Raw genomic sequence first — 19,927 nt, 5'->3', positions numbered from 1 at the left:
CACAAAGTTATCTGGAAAAAGATACCATCTTTTTTTAGCCATTGTACTTGCATTTTATTGGACAGACATGACGCAAGTAAATGCATTATGCTGTTCGGCTTTTGTCATCAACAAGGGCTGGATTGTGAAAGGTTAGTAGCATTTGTGGCCACTGTTCGAAGCAGTACAGGCTGTATCTGTGCCATGCATGCTTTGCACTAGTCTACAGATGCTTTCCTTAAGTCCATCGGATTCTGCCCACTCCTCTCGCAGAACCAGCACAAGCATGCGCGTGATCGATGGAGCTCTAGTCTGGCTAACGGCATCCGTGGCATGGTTGTTATATCCTTATTTTCCAAGAAATCTTTGAATATGATCATCTTGAGGGAATGCGTAATCCTCCAAGAATGTTGTCACGTCGGGATGAGCCTGCAGCAAGTTAGGCCTCGGCATGCAGTCAGGTTCCCATCAGTCATGCAGAGGTATCATGAGACATAGTCTCTTAGATCATGGCCTTGCATGGATGAACTGTATTTGACAGTAACTCTTCCTAAATTTAAGCTGCTGTTTGCAGACACTCCGGACAGTGAGCAACTAGTGTGCTGTCTAGCTTAGTCCAGCCTCCAACATGTAGCAGTAAGGCATTGCTCTCTTGATAATTGAGGCATCGTGGTGGCTTTCTGCTTTTCTTGCTTGAGTTTCAACAGGTTAAATCACCTCGTCACTTGTACCCAGTAAACTCTTTCACTAATGTGGTTGTTCAGTGCTTAAGCAACAAAGTGGGTGGAATGTATCATCATCATCGGTGATGATTACCATTAATCAAAATAACTGTGAACATATAATCAGTATCCCAAATCCTTGTACTTCTTCTAAAAGCCAACAATGATAAGTTGTAATGTTTAATTGATGCTCAGTACATAACACATAAGCACTAATCCCTGAAGGTGTTTTCTATTTAACAATTATATTTCAGAGTTCATGGCACCAGTCTATAGTCTGTGGAACCTCTCGAGTCTTTCCTTCCCTCATCCCTTGAGATGCCTTTGGAATATAACCCTTCATCTCACTGTTACTCATCCTCTGCAGTAGTAGTTTTTTTTAGTAAAAACAAGAGGAGAGTACGGGATATTGGAGAAAATGCCCTGCTGTTCACACTTGGTATTACGCTTCTAAGAATGGAGTATTTCTGTGAATGTTTAGATATGTTAATAATTTTAGAGGTGAAATGCTGCCCTCCAGTGTTACTTTTGAAGTGTAATAATTTTTTTACAGCAGATTAGGAATACAATTGAAGGCACAGTGCCCAAGAAGATTTGGCACCTTTAGATATTATTTAATTATATTTATATATAATTAAAGATATTATTTATCTTTATCATATTAATGTAGAAATCATACTGCAATCTGATATCAATAGCAGTGCAATTACTCTCTGCAGAGTTGCAAAAGTTACCAGTACAACTTGTGGTGACCTTCATCCCATATCCTAGCCTAGCAGGCCACCATGAGGTCCTCTTTAGCTGCATAAACGGTTTCATCTCCTCCCTTCACCTGCCCTGTCCTGTGATTGAATAGAACGGTGCTGTTTTCTCACCCTGACTGATGAATGTGCTCCCTAGGCTTTCGGCCAGTCATTCCTGCAGCCTGACATTCACATCTTCAAGCAGAACCTCTTGTACCTGGAAGCCCTCAACAGCAAGCACAAGCTATATCACAAGGTGAGTGGGGAGCAGGGGGCCCAGTTCACACTGGCTGCATCCTGCAGGACTGCTCTGGGTTTCTTTCCATCATAGCGGAGCACAGATACAGTGCAGTATAGATATGCCGATTAACTGCAGGAAGCCAGTTCATGCTGTTGACTCTTCAAATTCAGTTGATACCAGCAACAACAGCCTAGTCTAGTTTAAAGGAGGTCTCCAGTGCTAATTGTTTGGGAATTCGCAAGTGACTGTCCAGGTCCGTCTGTACAAAGATAATTTTATGCTTGATTTTGTGCATGCTAAAAGCATTTAATCCCAGTATTATATGTACAAGATCCCTCAAATGGTTTTAATTTTTTATTCTAATTTGTAATGACTAAATTTTGGGGAATTTGCAAAAATCAACCTCAGCCAAGATATTCTGGGGAGATCTCGGTCTTGTTTTTGGACTCGACAGTCCCCGTTTATGGGCTGTCAGTGCCAAGAAACAGGCACCGCGATTGAAAGATGCGCGACTCGGGTCTGTCTGTCCTGCAGAAGCTGTTCCGCACCTCCATGCTGTTCCACTTCATCAACGTGCTGCTCCAGGTGCTGCTGCACAAGAGCCACGACCTGCTGCAGGACGAGATCGCGCTGGCCGTCTACAACATGGCCTCCGTCGACTTCGACGGCTTCTACTCCGCCTTCCTCCCCGAGTTCCTCCACAGCTGCCAGGGCGTGGACGCCAACCAGCGCACCGTGCTGGGCCGCAATTTCAAGATGGAGCGGGTAGGTGGAGCGGGCCCTCCGGGAGGGCACGGGAAATTGCAGCGTAGGCACAGTTCTTAATATGAACAGAAGCTCCGACACGTCCGCGTCATTCAGGCTCATCGATGAATCTGCCTGAACCGTTAATAAACGGTTCTATTATCTTGGGTTTTGATTTTTTTCAAACAGTGCGCATTCCCATTGGTTCTTTTTTTAGAACTGTTGAGTTGTGTACTTGTCAGCAGGAAGGTGGTGGATTTTTTTTAGAAAAAGAACGTGGTTATTACTTTCCTGCTGTTTCCCCCACCTCAAAATAACTCAAATCCTTCTTTCGTGGCTTAACCTGGTCCACATTGGGGAAAATTCCATCTTGGAAGTGTCCTAGCCTTCGCAAGAGGAGCCCCCGAACAGTGCTTTCCAAGTTAGACGCAAACAGCTTTGTTTCCTCTGGCCCCGCTGACCCGCGTCCGTGTCTCCCTCCGCAGGACCTGCCCTCCTTCACGCAGAGCGTGCACAGACTGGTGAATGACCTGCGCTATTACAGGCTGTGCAACGGGAGCCTGCCTCCGGGGACAGTGAAGCTATAGCAACCCGCCCCTGCCCTGCCCTGGCCCGGGCCACCGCCGGGACACTGTCCGGCCGCCAACCTCCCCAGCTGCTCCCACGCTGCCCCTCTCCTGGCCTGCACGGACGGGCGGCCTGCGTTTCGGCACCCAGGGACTGGCTACTTCACATTGTGGGGTGGGGGTGCACCAGAGAGGGGACAGGGGGGCCAGGCTGGGTCTCTAGCACCTTGATGTCTACAACTTTCTGTGGATTTATCCCGTTTCAGCTTTAGGGCTTTTGGGGGTGGGTGGGGGGAGATGGGGGCGTGATTAATTATTGACCTTCATGAACGTCGATGCCAACAATCAGAGAGGCCAACAGGAAGCCAGTGGAGTCAGGCCTGTGTCATTCCACTGCTTCGGAGGGAGGGCAGTCTGTTTCAGCACTTTTCTGACTTCTTAGAGGTTGTTTTAAATTTCTTTTTTTTTTTTTTTAACGTTGCCTTCAGTTTCTTCATCTCCAAAGGAGACTTGCAGAAGACTCGGTCGAATCTGCGCTTTGTTTTAAGTTCTGATCATTCCATTCTCATTCTGAAGAACTGTGCTTAATTGTGCTCGGTATACAAACTCATTTTTGTAAAATAAATCCAAATAGGTTGTCTTTTTATTTTGTCATTTTTTTTTATTTTGCATTTCAGTCGTCGTTAATATTTTTATTATGATTGTCAATTTGGACTGTGGCTGTTTTAAATAGAATGTGTTCCCCTTTTAACCCGCTACGGTTTGTACAGTTCACTTTATTAAAAGTTGAGGACGTTTTGTTTAAATGTGGAAAATGCGAACTGGATTATTGGCGTTTCTTACTTGGGGAAAACCTGATGGTACTTGGAAAATATTGAAGAAAGGGTGTTCTTCAAAATCCTTGCGAGAGCGTTGAGTCCTGGTCAAGTGTGTTGTCTGTGTCCCTGCCTGAACCAAAGGATTAATGGTAAACCTTTCTTAGGGTTTATACTGGGAGCTAAGCTAAGAATGGCTGAATACTGGTTTCCAGCAGATACATTTGAAAAGGCAGCATAAAATGCAGACAGATTACCACTGGGGCCAGTGTGTAACTTAAATTAGGTTTCCAAACATAATGTTTTTAAAAATGATGGGTATGAATTGTATTTATATTTTTTCCTATGTGATTTATTGCAATGTTGAGAAAAATTCAGTTTGAAAGTTGAAACAGTATTCAATAATTTACAGTATTGATTGCTTGTTTAGATGTGGTGGACTGATGGACATCTACCTGTTCTGCCCAGATCCCATGGAGTCAACAGTCTCCCAGATAGCCTTGACCATTTCTGTGAAAAAGTGACTCCTTCAGTGCTGCTGAACACACTAGATCTTCATTCACCTTGCCTTGTTTCATGTCATATTCTGACAGTGATTTAGTATCATTGCCAGTGTTGCTGCTGTTTTGGGGGTATTTTGTAAGCCAGGTCATCAGTAGTTTGCTATAATTTGTGACTTGGTTCAGAGACAATGTTAATTAATTTTCTTGTCCTAGCTTGATATGGTGTTTCAATAGCTTTTTTATTAGACCAACTAGTAAGATAGATAGGACCTACTGTGTTAATGCTATAAACTGAATGTGTGGTGTTCAATTGTTTGTTTAAAAGCTTATTACATTCAGGAGGGCCTTCTTGAACTCACTGGTATAAATGGTCTCTAAATGCAGATATGGATAATTTGGGTGCCTTTTGGTGATTGCTCCCAGATGTTTAAATATCCTTAGAACTGCTGGCTGCGGGGCAAAATATACAAACTATAAACAAATTATCAGGGCAGTGGAGTTCATGAGGGAATTACAGTATGGGAAAATGAGTACATTTCCAGTTACATCAGGCCGTAGCATATTTAGATGTGCAACAGTAAAATACAGCACATGAGCAAATCCTCATGATTGAGGGGCATGTGAGTCTTGTATACTTAACAGCACGAGCTGCCAGGGTCATGATCTCCCTGCTTCCAGTTATAAAATATTGTACAGCACAAGTCAAAAACTTTGTAAGTAGCTGTAAGTAGAACAAAATAAGATGGCCCGTTTAAGGTATCCCATTAAAGGATGTACAGTATTTTGAAAGGGGCTGATCCCAAGTGACTCTACCAATCTGTGGGGAGTTGCCAAGTAGGTGGCGCTGTGCCAGTCGTGCACTTTTGAAGGCTGATCTGGAGATAGAGCCGTCTCGACAAGACGGCAACGCTTGTGTCTTCCTGTACACCTGTAGGCTAGTGGCCATACCAGGGAGGGGACACATTGTTCAGGCACTGTGGATCTCGCAGTGCGCTTGAAAACTCAATGGCTTGACAGCCAGGTGAGCCACAGGACCTTCCCTTCCTCATCTCGTCTAGTGGGGGAACAGAGACGCGCAGGAACAACCCCACACTGAGCGAGTAATAAATTGGCGATTCTTAGCTGGCGAAACACAAGCAATCAAATCAGAGGATCGTGCAGCAGGAAGACGTGCACGAGCACTTGTAAAGCTGTGCCACCAGGGAGCAGCTGTTTCAGGTGATCAGTCGACTGGGTGAGCAGTCGAAAACGTGTTGTAGACGTCGTGACTGCTGCCCTACACGGCTGGGTTTCGGAAGTGGCAGTGAGCACAGTTACTCCCCTGCGGCCTGTCGGACAGATGCTGTACATTGATAATGACGCACGCACGCACCCCCCTGATTGTTATCTCTGGCCTTGTTTTGTGTCAGAACTCTTGCTCTTTTTATTTGCCTTCTGCTTTAATATTTCATCGGAGATCTTACCCAGTGCCAGAAAAACGATCTGGCACTGGGTAGTTGCTCGATGGAATCGTGCAGAGCAGACCTCGCTCACATGGCAGACCTGGAGAATAGACAGCTGTAAGATCAATAGGTAAATATTTTTCAGGACATCAGCCTTTAGCTAGAAAGTTTATTTGATTATTGTTACAGGGTTCCACTTTGTCACTGGCTGCCTGCTTAATATTTTCACTGTGTTTCCGTTTTGTGAGATTCAAAAATAGAGCAGCTCGAAATTCAAAATGTTCACACATTTCGGACATCAAATAATGCCACTTTGTTTTCCTTCTATGGGAAACAGTATTGTTTTATTGTTCTCTGCATTATCTTCTTGCAAGACTCCTTGGTAGAAAGGGAGCCTTTAAAAGACTGTTCTCCTAAATTAATCCACATTTAGGATTAATTTAGTGTACTTTGCTAGATAAGAGCATGCCTCATCTTCACTTTTTTTCTGCTGTACTTTTAAGTGTAGTTCTTACAACATTTGAATATACTGTAGTTCAAGGACAGGAGAGATGTGACAATTTTCACACTTTAGTGGTACAGTATGTGTTACATCTTGAGTTTTTACGTCTGCCTTCCAGTGGGAAGTGTGTCTAATGCATTGCTCCAGATGCTAAGTGTTGTGGTTCCTAAATAGAATTATTTTACCTTTCTAAATAGAAACACTCTTCTTACATGCCTAGGGTGCACTGAGTTCTTGTGCGTGGATGTTTTCCGCTGGGATCCTTTTACATCCGTGACACATCTCAATTTTCCACATGACTGCACGGAGCTCTCCTGAAGGTCCTTTGAGGTTATCTTGCCTGGAATAGGAAATCTTCTGCAGAGGGTGCCCAGACTGAAATTCTGCTTGGGCCCCCAGGGGAAAGTTTCTCTTGCTGGGAAGGATTCATATACTTATCCCAAATCAATAACATTTATTATGAAATATTTTCTTACAGGGTAAAGTGGATACATTTTTCTAAGCTCATTTGTACTCCAGATGTATTCTAATAAGGGGGGCACAGTTGCACAGAAGTTAGCATAACTGCCTCTTAATACTGGTGATAGACTCTGGATCACCTGCGATCCCGAACTGGAAGACGAGCTCAGAAAAGGAACGGATGTTTTCAAATCTTCCCCGGTGTGTGACATATATATCCATTCCTGGATTCATGGGGTCAAGACTTGTTAATACAAGGTGTTTGACATTTTCTCACAGAAGTGAAAGTGCTACACTTTTTTTCCACATAAAGCCCAGCAACGGGTGATCAAGTTGTTGTTCAGGAACAAGCTGTGCAGCCATGGGATGGGATTCTAGAACATGTTTGATGTTCTGTATCATGTCCTTCCTTTAAGAAACTGCTGGAAAAGAGACTCAGATCATTTAGTAGCTAAGAATCAAACGGAACAGATGGACTGAATGTCTTCCTCGTTTTTGTGACCTTTCTTGTACAGCCCTCACTGATAACTCTGCTAGATGCCTGGTGTATCATAGGAGCCACACCTGCAAGGCTGGCTGACCAACAGCGCTAACAAGCATCCTGTGGCTGGCCAGTCTTGAGTCGCTGCTTGTGGATTCCTCATCTCCTCAGGCAAATGACCAACAGAACCTTCTACTGCTCAAACTATATACTACAGGAGTCCCTGACACATAGTTTATGTTCTTCCGCAGAATCTGAAAGACACACTGACAGAACCTGTTGTACTAAACGTGGTCCTTGGGTTTGACTCGCAGTCAGTTTGAAAAGCATTTGTGTAGATGATTCAGTTTCTTTCCAGGGCTTACCTAGACAAAGGAAATTAGCCTCCCCTGCCTGTCGAAACGGACTGTTATTTAGAAAACAACCCACGTGTGTGTGTGGTATGATAGTTAAAATGACTGCGGTGGCAAAAATGACAACATTGCCTGTAATTTTAGAACAAGCGGGAGTATTTGTCGTTGCAGTGTATTGACCGCCGGGCACGCTAAACAACCCAGAAGGGGCACAGAGTTCGACGGGGGGTGGAGTGGAGGGCGGAAATTTTCCATAAACGCCAAGGAGTGGCTGTTCGAGGCCTGGCGGTGGTGTCCGCCTCTCCGTACGCACGGTCCACACAAACATGCGGCTCTGCAGTCAACAAACGGAGGGTTTGCCAAGGGGTTGTGACCTTTGACCTTTGACCCCCCACCAGTAAGGCCTGTCCTGTTGTAGCTCGTTCTAGGAGACAGCCCTGCTGTAGGGTGCACTTTCACTTGCATGATCCAAAATCCTCTGAAATTGGTGCATACTGCATCTACTGTATGTTTTACAGCCTATGGATAAGACATGTTTTGTGGTCCCCTGTGGTCTCTGGCCTTTACTGTTCAGGAGATGGAACAGCGATGTGGCCTCCCTTCTGGCAGTTTCTGAAAAAAAGGGAAGAGTCCTGACATGGCCCTGGTTCTAGGACTTTAGTGAAGCTAACCCCAACTAAAATCTTCAAATTTTTATATCCCAGAACACACAAAGTAAATCAACTAATCCAGACCTCAGTTTTTATCATTACACTAGTTCCTTTAAAACATCATGACCAGATAGGAATTGGTCCCTGATTCCATCTGTACATACCAAGTCCAACAGGAGGTAAGGATACTGTTGCCAAATCTGGAAAATATAAAAGTGGAACGAATGATTCCCTGTGCCACTAAAAACATGCAGGGAAGCAGGAAATAATGACAAGCTGAGGGCACTGATGGCTGATGAATATTACTGTTTGTTTATGAACCATGACTGAGTTATGGAACCTTCGCGGTGTTATTTGTTTTAAGAGAACGTGGCTAAATATTATCTGGCAAATGGAGTTGCAAACACCACAGTTATTATTGTTCAGCGCATGCATAGGATCGTAAGAATATACAGTGCGTTCACAAGCAAGAGAAAGCCTTTTGGCCCATCTAGCCCATTTGAGAGCTCATAACTAATTGATTCAAGGATCCATTGCAGTCAACTCTTGAAAGAAACAGGGGCATCAACTCCCAAAACACAGCTGGGTGGCTTGTCCCATGCTCCCACAACTGTTTGTGTAAAGAGGCGCCTCCTGTTTTTGGTAGTTTCTACTCATGTCCTCTGGTTTGTGTTTCACTGGGGGGAGCATGAAGAGCTTTGAATTGAATACACTCATCCAGGGAGATTTCCAGAAGTGACTAAATAAGAGCAATAGCACAATAGTACAGTATATATACATAGGAAGTGCCATACAGGACAGAGCTGTTAGAATACGCATAGTTTTTATACGACTAGCTGGTCACTTTCACTGTCTTTGTGCTTTACACACAATCAGCTTACCTGCAGTCAAAAAGTGCTCTCGCTTCAGATCGAACTTTTTTTTCAAGACTTTTGTATTTGTGTATTTGTGTTTGTATTATTCAAGACTAATTCAAATTACGCATATTTTAAACACATAATTATAATGTATAAGGGGGTCCCTTTCGGGAGTTGATGCTGGAGAAGTTACAGACGAAAATGGGAATCCTGCCCTATTTAAACTTGTTCCAGCCACTAGTCACTTACCGTCAACGATAGGGTTAATAGCCCCAGAACGACTTGACCTCCCTCTCCTGCCCAAAGTTGCGATTTCCACAAGAGGAGGAGCTACTGTTGACCAAAAAGAACCCAGCTCCCGTTTAAATCGAGCTTGGGGAAGCGGGCGCCTATAGCAAGAAATAGCATTTTGAGAGGTGTTTTGGATGTTAAATGACACGGCGGCACCGAGGGGTTTCGAGTTGCGAAGGTGACAAAGAGTTGCGCCTGCCGCAGCTAACGTCAAGTGTGAGGTGTCTCTTTACTGTTTTAACACTTTGTTAATGAAGTTTTAGAAGATTTTTTTTTTAGGGTTTTGCTTTGGTTTTTTTGGGACTTGAGCATGGTGCTGTTTCAACGCTGCGTACTCGGGGGACTTGTGCAGGGTCACCGCAGCCTGTGTGGAATCCAAACGGGAAAAAAGACCTGTAACCCGGCGTGGGCTTCGTCCACAGTTCGCTACCGTCCGGACAGCTGCAGCTCCGCCAGGCGCTACAGCACCACGTCAGGTTTGTGGGCTGTTGCCCTGTCAGAAATACATTTCACTTTTAAGTGAAGTATGTTTGTCAGCTAATGCATGGGAATTCTTGAAATTCCTGAAGTTTACCAACTACAGGGGTAGGGTAGCTGTTGAAACGCGTGGATCTGCGTTTTTCTGTTAAATATTTTTTTAAATATTTTTTAAAAGTGTAAAGGCAGTAGAAATTCTGATTTTTTGGACGTCTAACGCTTAGTTTATCGTTTTTCAAACAAGCCTTTTCTTATTTGCAATTCCGTGGGTCTCTGACTGGGGAAAAATATTTTAGGTGTGGGTTGTATCCGAAGTACTCAAACATAACAAAAGAAACGTAAAGTCATAAACAAGGTTTTTAATTTTATTTTCCAAGTGCAGATCGGTACTGCGAGCTTCTTTTAAATAATACTCTACCAAAATTAAAGGGACACATTACAGAGGTGCCATTTTATTTTTTTCGAGAAGTTTTTTTAAAAAATTGAGACGTCCAATGGTTAGTAGCTGTCGTACATCACTTCCGGCTGAAAAAAATTCATAGAATAAACATTTAGCTGATCGCCCAGGATTGGTTTAGTAGTTTAAGTCCTCGCAGTCCTTTCGTTTTTCTCTTTAAAAAAACCCGAGGACGATAAAGACGACGTTAATGAATAAGCCTTTATCTAGCCAGATTATCTGGGAACAAATTCTTTACCATTGTTATCTAGATACACAAATCAGTGGGTCTCTCGTGTGTCGAAATAGACTTTTGAATATTATTAAATTGAGTTAGATTAGTTAGAGGTCGACATGGGACGAGGCGTCAGGTGGTCGGCACGGTTTCTGCTGTACGGTTTCTGCTGGGGCACTAACTTTGTGCTGCTGTGTCTCCCCAGTAGCTCTCCCTTCATTTACTTTTCAGTGGCCTTCCGCACAAACACTCGACAGATAACGGGGATCGCAGCCTTTGTACTGGGAAGTCGCCTCCGAGCTGGAGCTATTGCCCGGCTAGCTGTCTTCCAGTAAGGTGTCACGTTTTCCCCGGCTTGCAGATCCACCAGCCTGTAAAAAACGGGAAGGAAAATCGGGAGCAGAACACCGATTTCCAGCTCATTTGTAGCTGCAAAACTGAAGTCTTATATTACCATTAAAAGGGGGAAGCAGACCTAAGACTGTAAGCTCTCCTGTGCCACTGATCACCCTGGGCTGCCCTCTAGTCGTGCAGCCCTGGGCCCTACCTCCCTGGCACCAGGCAGGGGGCGTCTAACCTGTCCTCCCCCCTCTTTGCCCTCTGTCCTGCTGTCCCGTGTGCCCAGTGTGTGAGAGCTGGGCAGGCAGGGAAAGCTGAGTGTCCAGGATTTCAGTGTATTTGGCAGCAGCCACTGCTGAGGGCCTGTTCCCTTAGCAACCCACTGTGTACCCTCTCCTTCAGTAAGCCTTTACTAATCCCTCTGATGTGTTTGCAACCACCTCTGGTCACTTGTCACAAGGAACGAGTTGAAGGCTAATTATTTGCACATTGTTTCCCTTCTGCCCACGGAAGAAACGAAAATTATGAAGTACGTTTTAGAATTCAGTTGCCTATGGCCCAGTGACCACGGAGACTGAAGTTGAGGAACAGTGTTACTGAATTTTGTGGTGCAGACATTCATACGATGGGACACAAAACATATCTGTAATCCCACAAATCAAGGAATGCGCAGCATAATGGAGAAATAAAGGCTGTTTAAAGAGAAAGTTGTCAAGTTGTACATTGTTTTAAACAACGTCAATAAACATGTTTTGTAGTACACAAAAAGTCAATTGACGGTGTAAAATCCCAGCTGTGATTTTAAAATGTGTGGAAATGTCCGCGAGGGAATGCTCAGCAGAAGAAACGGCCTCGGTGTTGGAGAGCCTGTCCGAATATTAACTCTCCCCATGCGTACTCATTGACTTCAGTCAGCCTTCCTCTGTGAAAATTAGGATTTGCCAGAATGTGTATTCATGGGCCTTTTATGATGTTTACTGGAGACTTGTTTTAATTGGTTGGGCCCCCGTGGGCCATAGAAAATTAAACAGTATTCGTGGTGGATACAGACCAAAGAGAAGCTTGATTTGCCCGCACCAGTGGCCGATGGGCTGTTCAAGTTCTCCTCCTGGGACAGATAAGATTCTATTCCTTCCGGCGGGGCTGATGTGTGTTCTCGTTTTCCAGTGTTGCCTGCCAGGTTTGTAACGATGTCGCGGAAGTCGTTCTGCTCATCTGTGAGACTCTCCTGTGTCTTATCTAGTCCTGCAGCCCCCTTGTCTCCTACACAACACCACAGGGCCTGTTGTGATATCAGCAGGCCCACAATTGCTCCCTCTCTCTCCATTCAGTCCCCACTCCCTCCCCCAGCCTGTGGCAGTGACCTGTAGGCCTGTCGCAGAATCCATTCTCAGCGGCTCATGACACCCGCGACTCTGTGATTCCCGCTAATGCGCGGATGAGTGAACGTTTGCTTGTTTGGAGTTCCTTTTTATTTAGCTGTATTTTTCATCTCTCGGCAGAAATAAGCCTGTTGCTACGGTAGGCCAGTGCTTGCAGCCCTCGGAAGATGACTAATGGCCATTCAGTAGGAGCTGAAAGGTGGCCCGTTTTAGAGAAGGAGGGAAAGACTAGTTACTGCTTCCTCTGGGAGTCCTCAATGTTTTGTTTTTTTTACTGAAAGGAATGCGGAAGAGAAGAGCTTGTTGCCTTTTTTAGGAAGAGTCCGGAAACTGTTAAAAAAAACTAAGACTTTTAGGAATGATTCTTTGTATTGTTTTCATGTTAGTCTTAAGGTTTTAGGGCAAGGGATGACTGGATCAAAACAACAGGTCTGCAGATGGTACAGCGAACATTTATCAGACAAAGATTCTGTCACCTAAATTTTGCTGTTTGGGAGTTTTATTCGGAAGTCTTTCAAGTCAAGACTTGAGGGACTTTGGTTCCCTGGCAAGCACTCAGAGGTGGGCAGTTTTTTTCCCTTTTATCAAAAGCTAGAGGCTCTGCTTGTTCTATTTAAACCTTGGTTCTCCTCTGCTGCTTCCATGACTTCATCTTTGGCAGCAACTGGTGCTCAGAAATGATCTTTCCATGATTATTTCCCAGTAGAACAGTCATTTACCACCAGGCCACCAACATCAGGCTTTATAGCTGAAAGAAATTGACAGTGAAATGAAGTGGAGATCTACAGACAATTTTGTTTCCTGATAAGATGAAGATTGTTGTGGATGGAAGTACGTACACCCTTTAATAAGTTCCAAATGACCAAATAACCTTAGCAGGTTAAAACATATCAGGGATATCTTTTGACTAAAAAGTGTAGTTTACTAAGCTGAACATTAATCCATCTACTTTGCTTTTTCTAATTCAGGGTGGCAGGGGAAACGGAGCCTATCCAGGCAAGCAGTGGGCACAAGGCAGGGTACACCCTAGATGGGACACCAGTCCATTGCAGGGCAGACACACACTCACACCAGGGCCAATTTTCCCGGAAGCTAATTAACCTGCTGGTATGTGTTTGGACTGTGTAAGGAAACCCATATTGACCAGGGGAGAACATACAAACTCCACACAGACAGCACACCCAGGACTGGAATTGAACCAAGCCCTGTGTGTTTCTGTACCATAAGCAGTACATATTGCCCTTAGTGAATTACATTGAATACTAGTACTTTGTAGCTCGATTGCATCTGCTTCGTCAGACTTCATGTATTGATGATAGTGCAGTGTGAGGCCCAGTGATAGGGTGGCCTTCAAAAGATGGTGCTGCCTGTGTCATGTGATGTTCAGCGAATCAGGTGGCAGGGCAGGGGTGAGAGGTAGGTGTGCGTGCTTGTCTCTGGTACACTGCAGCGCCCAGACAGCGGACAGGGCTGTTCCCCTAATTCAATTGGGCTAATAAGCTGATAGTGAGAGGATGTGCTGGCCGTGCCTCGCTAATTATCTCCGAACAGAACGGGCTTCTGTCCCCAGGCCTCTGTCCTGTCTTGAGCTGGCCAGGCCAAGCTAACCAGATTAACTAACACTTACTGCCATTCTAGTTTCTGCTCTTGCCCTGTATCCAATCCTGACTCTTTCCACTCTATTTTTAGCCCTGAGCCAATTCTTCTTCTCAAATTAACGGGCAGGCGGCTCAAACAGGAAGCCGCTGGTTTCCAAGATCAACACGGATGTTGTGTTGTTGCTGGTACCCAGCTGTCCGAGCTTGAATCGCTCCTGGGCTCGGGTCTGCGGCCCTGTTGATTCGCACTGTGGACTCGGTTAAAGGCTTTGCTTCAAGGTTGTTCTATTTACAGTAACACTTACTGGGTACTCCTTGTCTGCTGCAGTCTGTTATCAAGCTGTCCCTTGAATCTTTCAAACCTCATAGCTGCCAGGCTGGCCAACAGCTAAAAACAGCGAAACAATACTCCCGTGATCCCTCTCTCCTCCGCCCTGTCCCGGACCTATGTGGACATGACAAATGACATAAGTCAACCACAGCATGACTGCATTAATGGATCCATTTAACGATCAGCTGTTTTTTCCAATCCTCTGCAATATTCAGAATTGGGTGGCATGTTGTTGCAGTGGTTAGCATTGCTGTCTCCTGCGTTCAATTCCAGACCCGGGGTGCTGTCTGCGTGGAGTTTGCATGTTCTCGTGGGTTTCCTCCCTCAGTCCACAGACTGTAGGTTAGTTTAATCGGCTCCTGGGGAAACTGGCCCTGCTATGAGTGTGTGCGTTTTTGTGTCTGTGTATGCCCTGCGGTGGACTGGCATCCCTTCCGGAGTGTATCCTGCCTTGCACTTATTTCTTACTGGGATAGGCTCCGGCTCACCAGTGACCCTCTATTTGATGCAGTGGTTAGAAGATGGATGGATTTTCAGGATCATCAGGTGTTCTCCATATACTAACATTACTTTGGGGAACAGGGTGATGGTTGCCTTCAAATCAGCTCCATTGTAAGATTCGCCTGTTAGTTGTTTGTTGCTCGACAGTCAAGGTGCCAGTTAAGGCGATAGTGATTCACCGAGAGCTGAGCTTGAGCTCCATGATCCAGATGTTGGTAGAAGACTTGTCACTAGCTGACTGTGACTGCTCGGGGAGGTATTAACATTAGTCAGCTAGGGAGCTCTCTGAATTTTCAAACACATCAGTGACATCACTGAGAGAAGTACCTCCTGTCAGGTTCCATGAGCCTAGCGGTAAGTCACGTGCTAATCTGGTGGGTGAAGTGGGTTCTCACTTGGGATGCTCTCCTATATTTTATGTGCTTTGGAGTGAAGAACTCTCGATGTATGCAAGCAGTTATTCTTATGGATGTGCAGGCAGGTCTGTCTTTGCCACCCTTTGCCAGAGAGCTCCTGATGAGTGATGAGGACTGTCTCTGTGCTGTGTTCCCAGGCATTGCAGGGGTGAGAGAGCGCACTCTGATTGCGGTGAAGCCTGACGGGGTCCAGCGCCGCCTGGTGGGCCAGATTATGCAGCGCTTTGAGCAAAGGGGCTTCAAACTGGTGGGCTTGAAGATGCTGAAGGTGAGGCAACACAGCAGGGGAAAATAGATCTTCGTTTACTTACATATTAGCAGCAGAGTCCATTAAGCAATCAAACATCAATCGGTCTTCTAACTGCACAAATACAGAACTGGCTGGATCAAAGTCATTGGAATGTCACGTCATTTCGATTAACACCCGTGTCGAATCTTCTGAGCGATATTTCAAGGCCAAAGAGTGTCATGATTGGGGTGGTGATAAAGAGCTTTAAAAAGGCATCTTTTCACATTCAGAGTCTTGCAGTGGAAGATGCTGTTCTGATTTGGAAAAGTGGTAGGTTAGAGGTATTGTTAGGAACCCGGTTTAATGAGTTAAAGGACAGTAAAGAAATGATTGATGTAAATGAGGATGCAGGGTCTCGCGCCCTGTTTTAGTTGTGCTAATGGCTCATGGAGGTCCCTATTGGGGTCTTTCTTTTTGCAGCCTTTTTTGGAAAGAAATTCCCCAAATTGTGCACTCGTGCAACAGTGCAAAATTAGGAAGGTAATGACAGGAGTCCTGCCCTGGCTGCAGACAAAGTTGGATTGTTCCTGCAGCGTTCTCAGGCTGGGGAGAGATTCAGGAGTGCGAGTGCTGACCTTTCCTGTGTCCTGTGTCACTAGGCTTCTGATGACCTCTTGTCTCAGCACTACCGTGACCTCCAGAAGAAGCCCTTCTATCCCAACCTGCTGCGCTACATGACCTCTGGGCCCCTAGTGGTCATGGTGAGTGGTCAATTATTGGAATAAATGGAAATCAATCTCAATAAATGGAAATCATTATAATTATAATTTCTTACACTTATACAGCACTTTTCTGGATACTCCAGTCAAAGCACTTTACAGGTAATGGGGTCTCCCCTCCACAACCACCAGTGTGCAGCCCCACCTGGATGATGTGACGGCAGCCATAGTGCGCCAGTACACTCCCTGCACATCAGCTCTCAGTGGGGAGGAGAACAGAGTGATGAAGCCAGTTCAGAGATGGGGATTATTAGGAGGCCATGATTGGTAAAGACCAATGGGAATTATTGTCAGGACGCCGGGGTTACACCCCTACTCTTTTTGAGAAACGCCCTGGGATTTTTAATGACCACAGAGAGTCAGGACCTCAGTTTTACATCTCATCCCAAGGACGGCGCCTGTTTACAGTATAGTGTCCCTGTCACTGCTTGTTTGTTTGTTTTTTAAATGGAATCGGGGATTATTTTTTCCATTTTGCACCCTTCCAGTTTGGAATTGGCAATGGCCACAACAAGCTCTGAGGCAGGATGGGAATGCGAAGCCTGTGTCCGAGCTCTTCTGACATGCCCACCGTCGAGCCACTTCCTGATTGACATGCTACAGGTTCCACAATGCCTCAGGCTCAGCGAGCATGTTTTGTGCTTTCTCTGGTAGGTGTGGGAAGGACATAACGTAGTCCGGACGTCCCGCCTCATGGTAGGAGACACTAACCCAGCAGAGGCTCATCCTGGGACAGTTCGTGGGGACTTCAGTATACACATTAGCAGGTGCCTTCCTCCTTTTAGTTTGCTTTGAAGTGGTCAACACCTTCCGCATACGGGTTGTATAAAAGCTAAAGGTGTGAAGTTATGGAAGGGTGTCGGTCGCCTTTCTGCTCGTCTGCTGTACCTGGTCTTTCTAGCATGGCGTGAAACTGTAGGAAGAATTTGAAGCATTGAGATAAAATGCTGTGATTCTCGGATCTTTGAGTTTATGCATTAGCCCAGGTCTTTTCAACAGTTTGTAGTCTCTAATCGTCGCCGATTGTGGACTGCCTAAAGATCACGTGATAATAATATTTCCTTATGTAGCACTTTTCTGGAAACTCCACTCAAAGTAATTCCAGGTAATGGGGATCCCCTCCACCACCACCAGTGTGCAGCCCCACCTGGATGATGTGACAGCAGCCATAGTGCGCCAGTACACTCCCCACACACCAGTGTCCCCATCACTATACTGGGGCATTTGAACCCACACAGACCGCAGGGTGTGTGCCCCCTGCTGGCCCCACTAACACCTCTTCTAGCAGGCTTGCACCTGCTGAGCTTCAGTGGGCCGCCAATGGTGAGTTGCAGGGTGATATGGCTGCTGGTGAACTGCCTTCACACTGGTTAGGAATTTTGAGAACGTCCTCTGCAGCGCATGTGTATGTATTGTATATATGTCAACAAAGTTCATTTCCTGTTAAGAAGACCCGTTCTGTACATTAGCGGGACTTGGCAGAGGGATATTAAGCGCTGATTTTCTCCAGCCTTCAGGTCCATATGTATGCATTGCAAGAATCTGGACTGGCTGATATTAAGTACACTTAACAAGACTGCTGTTTGGTAGGAAAAGCAGTTCCATAGTAAGGCTAATTGGCTCTGAGATCTCTTCCTGTTTATGGTAACTCAGCACCTCATTTACTACAATCTGATGTCTGATGTAGCCACAGATGACACTAGTCTAGCTTCCAGGCTCACACCTGCTGAGCTTCAGTGGGTCGCCAGTTGAGAGGTGATGGGCAATATGTCTGCGGGCTATGTAGGTAAGCAAGGCTAAGATGATTGCTTATTTGCGTCTGCAATGTGATCCGTGTCAGTGGGATGGGGACACCTTGTTTAGTGCCAACATGCGTCAGGTCTGTCTGGTGCAGTGCTGCCCATCAGGCCCATCCTGTGGTGTGTGTCCTTCAGGAATGTGGTGCATGCCAGTGACTCTGTGGAGGGCGCCCAGAGGGAGATCCAGCTGTGGTTCAGCAGGAAGGACCTCATGGACTGGGACTCCTGTGACCACAGCAGCACCTACCAGGTGTGAGAGAGACCAGCGGAGGACCGTGAAGGGAGGAGGAGACTGGGACTGGGGGTGTGGAGACAGGATGCACCATTACTACCTCCATCTGCACCCAGGGGTGCAGCCCTTGTCTCCCCCCAAAAAAAAACTTTTCCCTGGTTGGTGAGAAGACTTATGAAGCTAACCATCGCCAAAGCCCCAGGGGAGACGCACAACGGTATCGTGCTGGATTCTCCCAGTGCGGTCAGGGATCGCGCCAGCTCTCCCACTCTCTCTATCCTCCTGTAGCACAAAATAGGGATCAGCAGTTTCCACCCTGGCTTTTAAGTGTAGATGTAGAGCAAGGACAGTTCTTACAGTCGGACATCTGGGGGTTATGTACGCCTCCTTACAGAAGAGATGAAAGAGGAGGGGAAAAAGGTCAGGGGTGTCTGTTGACGTGAATGATCCTCCTTCCTGAAATCCCGGCAGCTCCTGAGGGCTCAGGGATCCCCCGCCTCGGCATCCGGGAGCTAAAGACATGCACCCCCCCCACCCCGACTCCTTCACCCCTGGGAAGCTGAAAACCGGGTTCATGTTGACACACCCAGTCCACCCCTCTGGAGTTATTGAGGGCCTAATTGTACCAAATCAGGAAACCGTGCAAAGCAGCCCAGTCTTTGCCTTCACTGTGTTGTTTTAAAATAAACTCTGTATGTGGTACTTGTTTGCCTGGCCTGTTTTATTGCTCTTTCATTATTCTAGCGTGAAATCGGCCTGCGAGGCCCTGAGCACCTTGATCTCCTGTCAAACCAAGGACATTCAAACATTGTTTGATTCTGGTCTGTCTGTGTGGAGTCTGCATGGTCTCTTTCGCTCTTCTTCTTTGTTTCTGTGGGTTTTGTCCAAGTGCTCTGGTCTCCTCCCAGCTCCCAGAGACATGCTGGCAGGGTTAATACCCATCTCTAAATTGTCCTAACATCCGTAAGTATCCCAGCCTGTGTATGGACTAGGATGGGATCCGGATTGCTCAGCTCTCGCCTTGAGCAAGTGGCTTTCTGACGATGAAAGGAATCGAATGCAAACGTGAAGCCCAGTAAATAGAAACATTAACATAGCCACTACAGCTGGGGGGAAAGAGCTGCAGGCTATCCTCCATTATACATGTGAGATATTACAATACTGGCCCACCAAAGTGACCCACAGTGGACAAAATTGCTAGACATACCCCCGTCAAAAAAGGAGATACTGGGATAGGAGATGAATTTTTTGGGCCGTGTAATATGTTGGGACGAACTTTTGATTTGTGAATTCTGTCCGTGTGGGACTTTTGTAAGCCGGCTACATATGGATTTCATGCCTACAGTGCTTTAAAATAGAGCCCAGAGGAAAATCGGATGTTCTGAAGATTCCTATTGACGATTCCTATTTTCAATGGCTTTGACAAGAGAACGCTGCAATGTATAATATCACTGCTAGAACGGTTTGGTTTTTAAAAAAAGTCCGTGGTATAAAAATTTATGGGATGTTTAATACAAAACGTCACACGTATTCATTAAAAGTCTGATATCCTGGCTGGGTGTGTCGCGTTACCGTTAGCAAGTCGCAGTTGTGCTGTCGGTTCTGCTCAAACAAGTTACGTAGTCGAGGAGCAGCTGAAGACTCGCATATAGTCTAGATATTTTGTTAGAGCCTTGTGTTCAAAGCGACTTACATTTGCATTCATTGATACCGCTGGGTATTTTTCTGGAGCAATTCAGGCAAAATACCCTGTGCAACAGGATACAACAGCAGCGTCTCACCTGGGACTTGAACCCACAACCTTCTAGTTGAGAGGCTAGAGCCC

At 45.7% G+C, this 19,927-nt stretch overlaps 2 protein-coding genes across 2 annotated transcripts in view; both read left to right on the top strand.

Annotated features, from left to right (window-relative positions):
• xpo6 (exportin 6) overlaps positions 1–3,801 on the top strand; it is a 34,894-nt gene extending 31,093 nt beyond the window's left edge. Inside the window, exons 22-24 of the mRNA XM_069180752.1 lie at positions 1,602–1,700; positions 2,220–2,450; positions 2,915–3,801. Coding sequence (XP_069036853.1) covers positions 1,602–1,700; positions 2,220–2,450; positions 2,915–3,016 — 432 coding nt within the window. The 3' untranslated portion in view covers positions 3,017–3,801. The remainder of the gene's footprint in view (positions 1–1,601; positions 1,701–2,219; positions 2,451–2,914) is intronic.
• A 5,587-nt stretch (positions 3,802–9,388) lies between these two features.
• On the top strand, positions 9,389–18,804 carry nme4 (NME/NM23 nucleoside diphosphate kinase 4). Its single transcript, XM_006637053.3, has 5 exons — positions 9,389–9,824; positions 15,201–15,331; positions 15,952–16,053; positions 16,726–16,838; positions 18,006–18,804. Exons 1-5 carry the CDS (start codon positions 9,659–9,661, stop codon positions 18,124–18,126), a joined length of 633 nt encoding a protein of 210 aa, XP_006637116.1. The 5' UTR covers positions 9,389–9,658; the 3' UTR covers positions 18,127–18,804.
• The last annotated feature ends 1,123 nt before the right edge of the window (positions 18,805–19,927 follow it).

The sequence above is a fragment of the Lepisosteus oculatus genome, chromosome 19, assembly GCF_040954835.1.
Source record: "Lepisosteus oculatus isolate fLepOcu1 chromosome 19, fLepOcu1.hap2, whole genome shotgun sequence".
In the NCBI taxonomy this organism is placed as follows: Eukaryota; Metazoa; Chordata; class Actinopteri; order Semionotiformes; family Lepisosteidae; genus Lepisosteus; species Lepisosteus oculatus.
The sequence above is the reverse complement of the archived record's forward strand: the minus strand, read 5'-3'. Positions and strand labels throughout refer to the sequence as shown.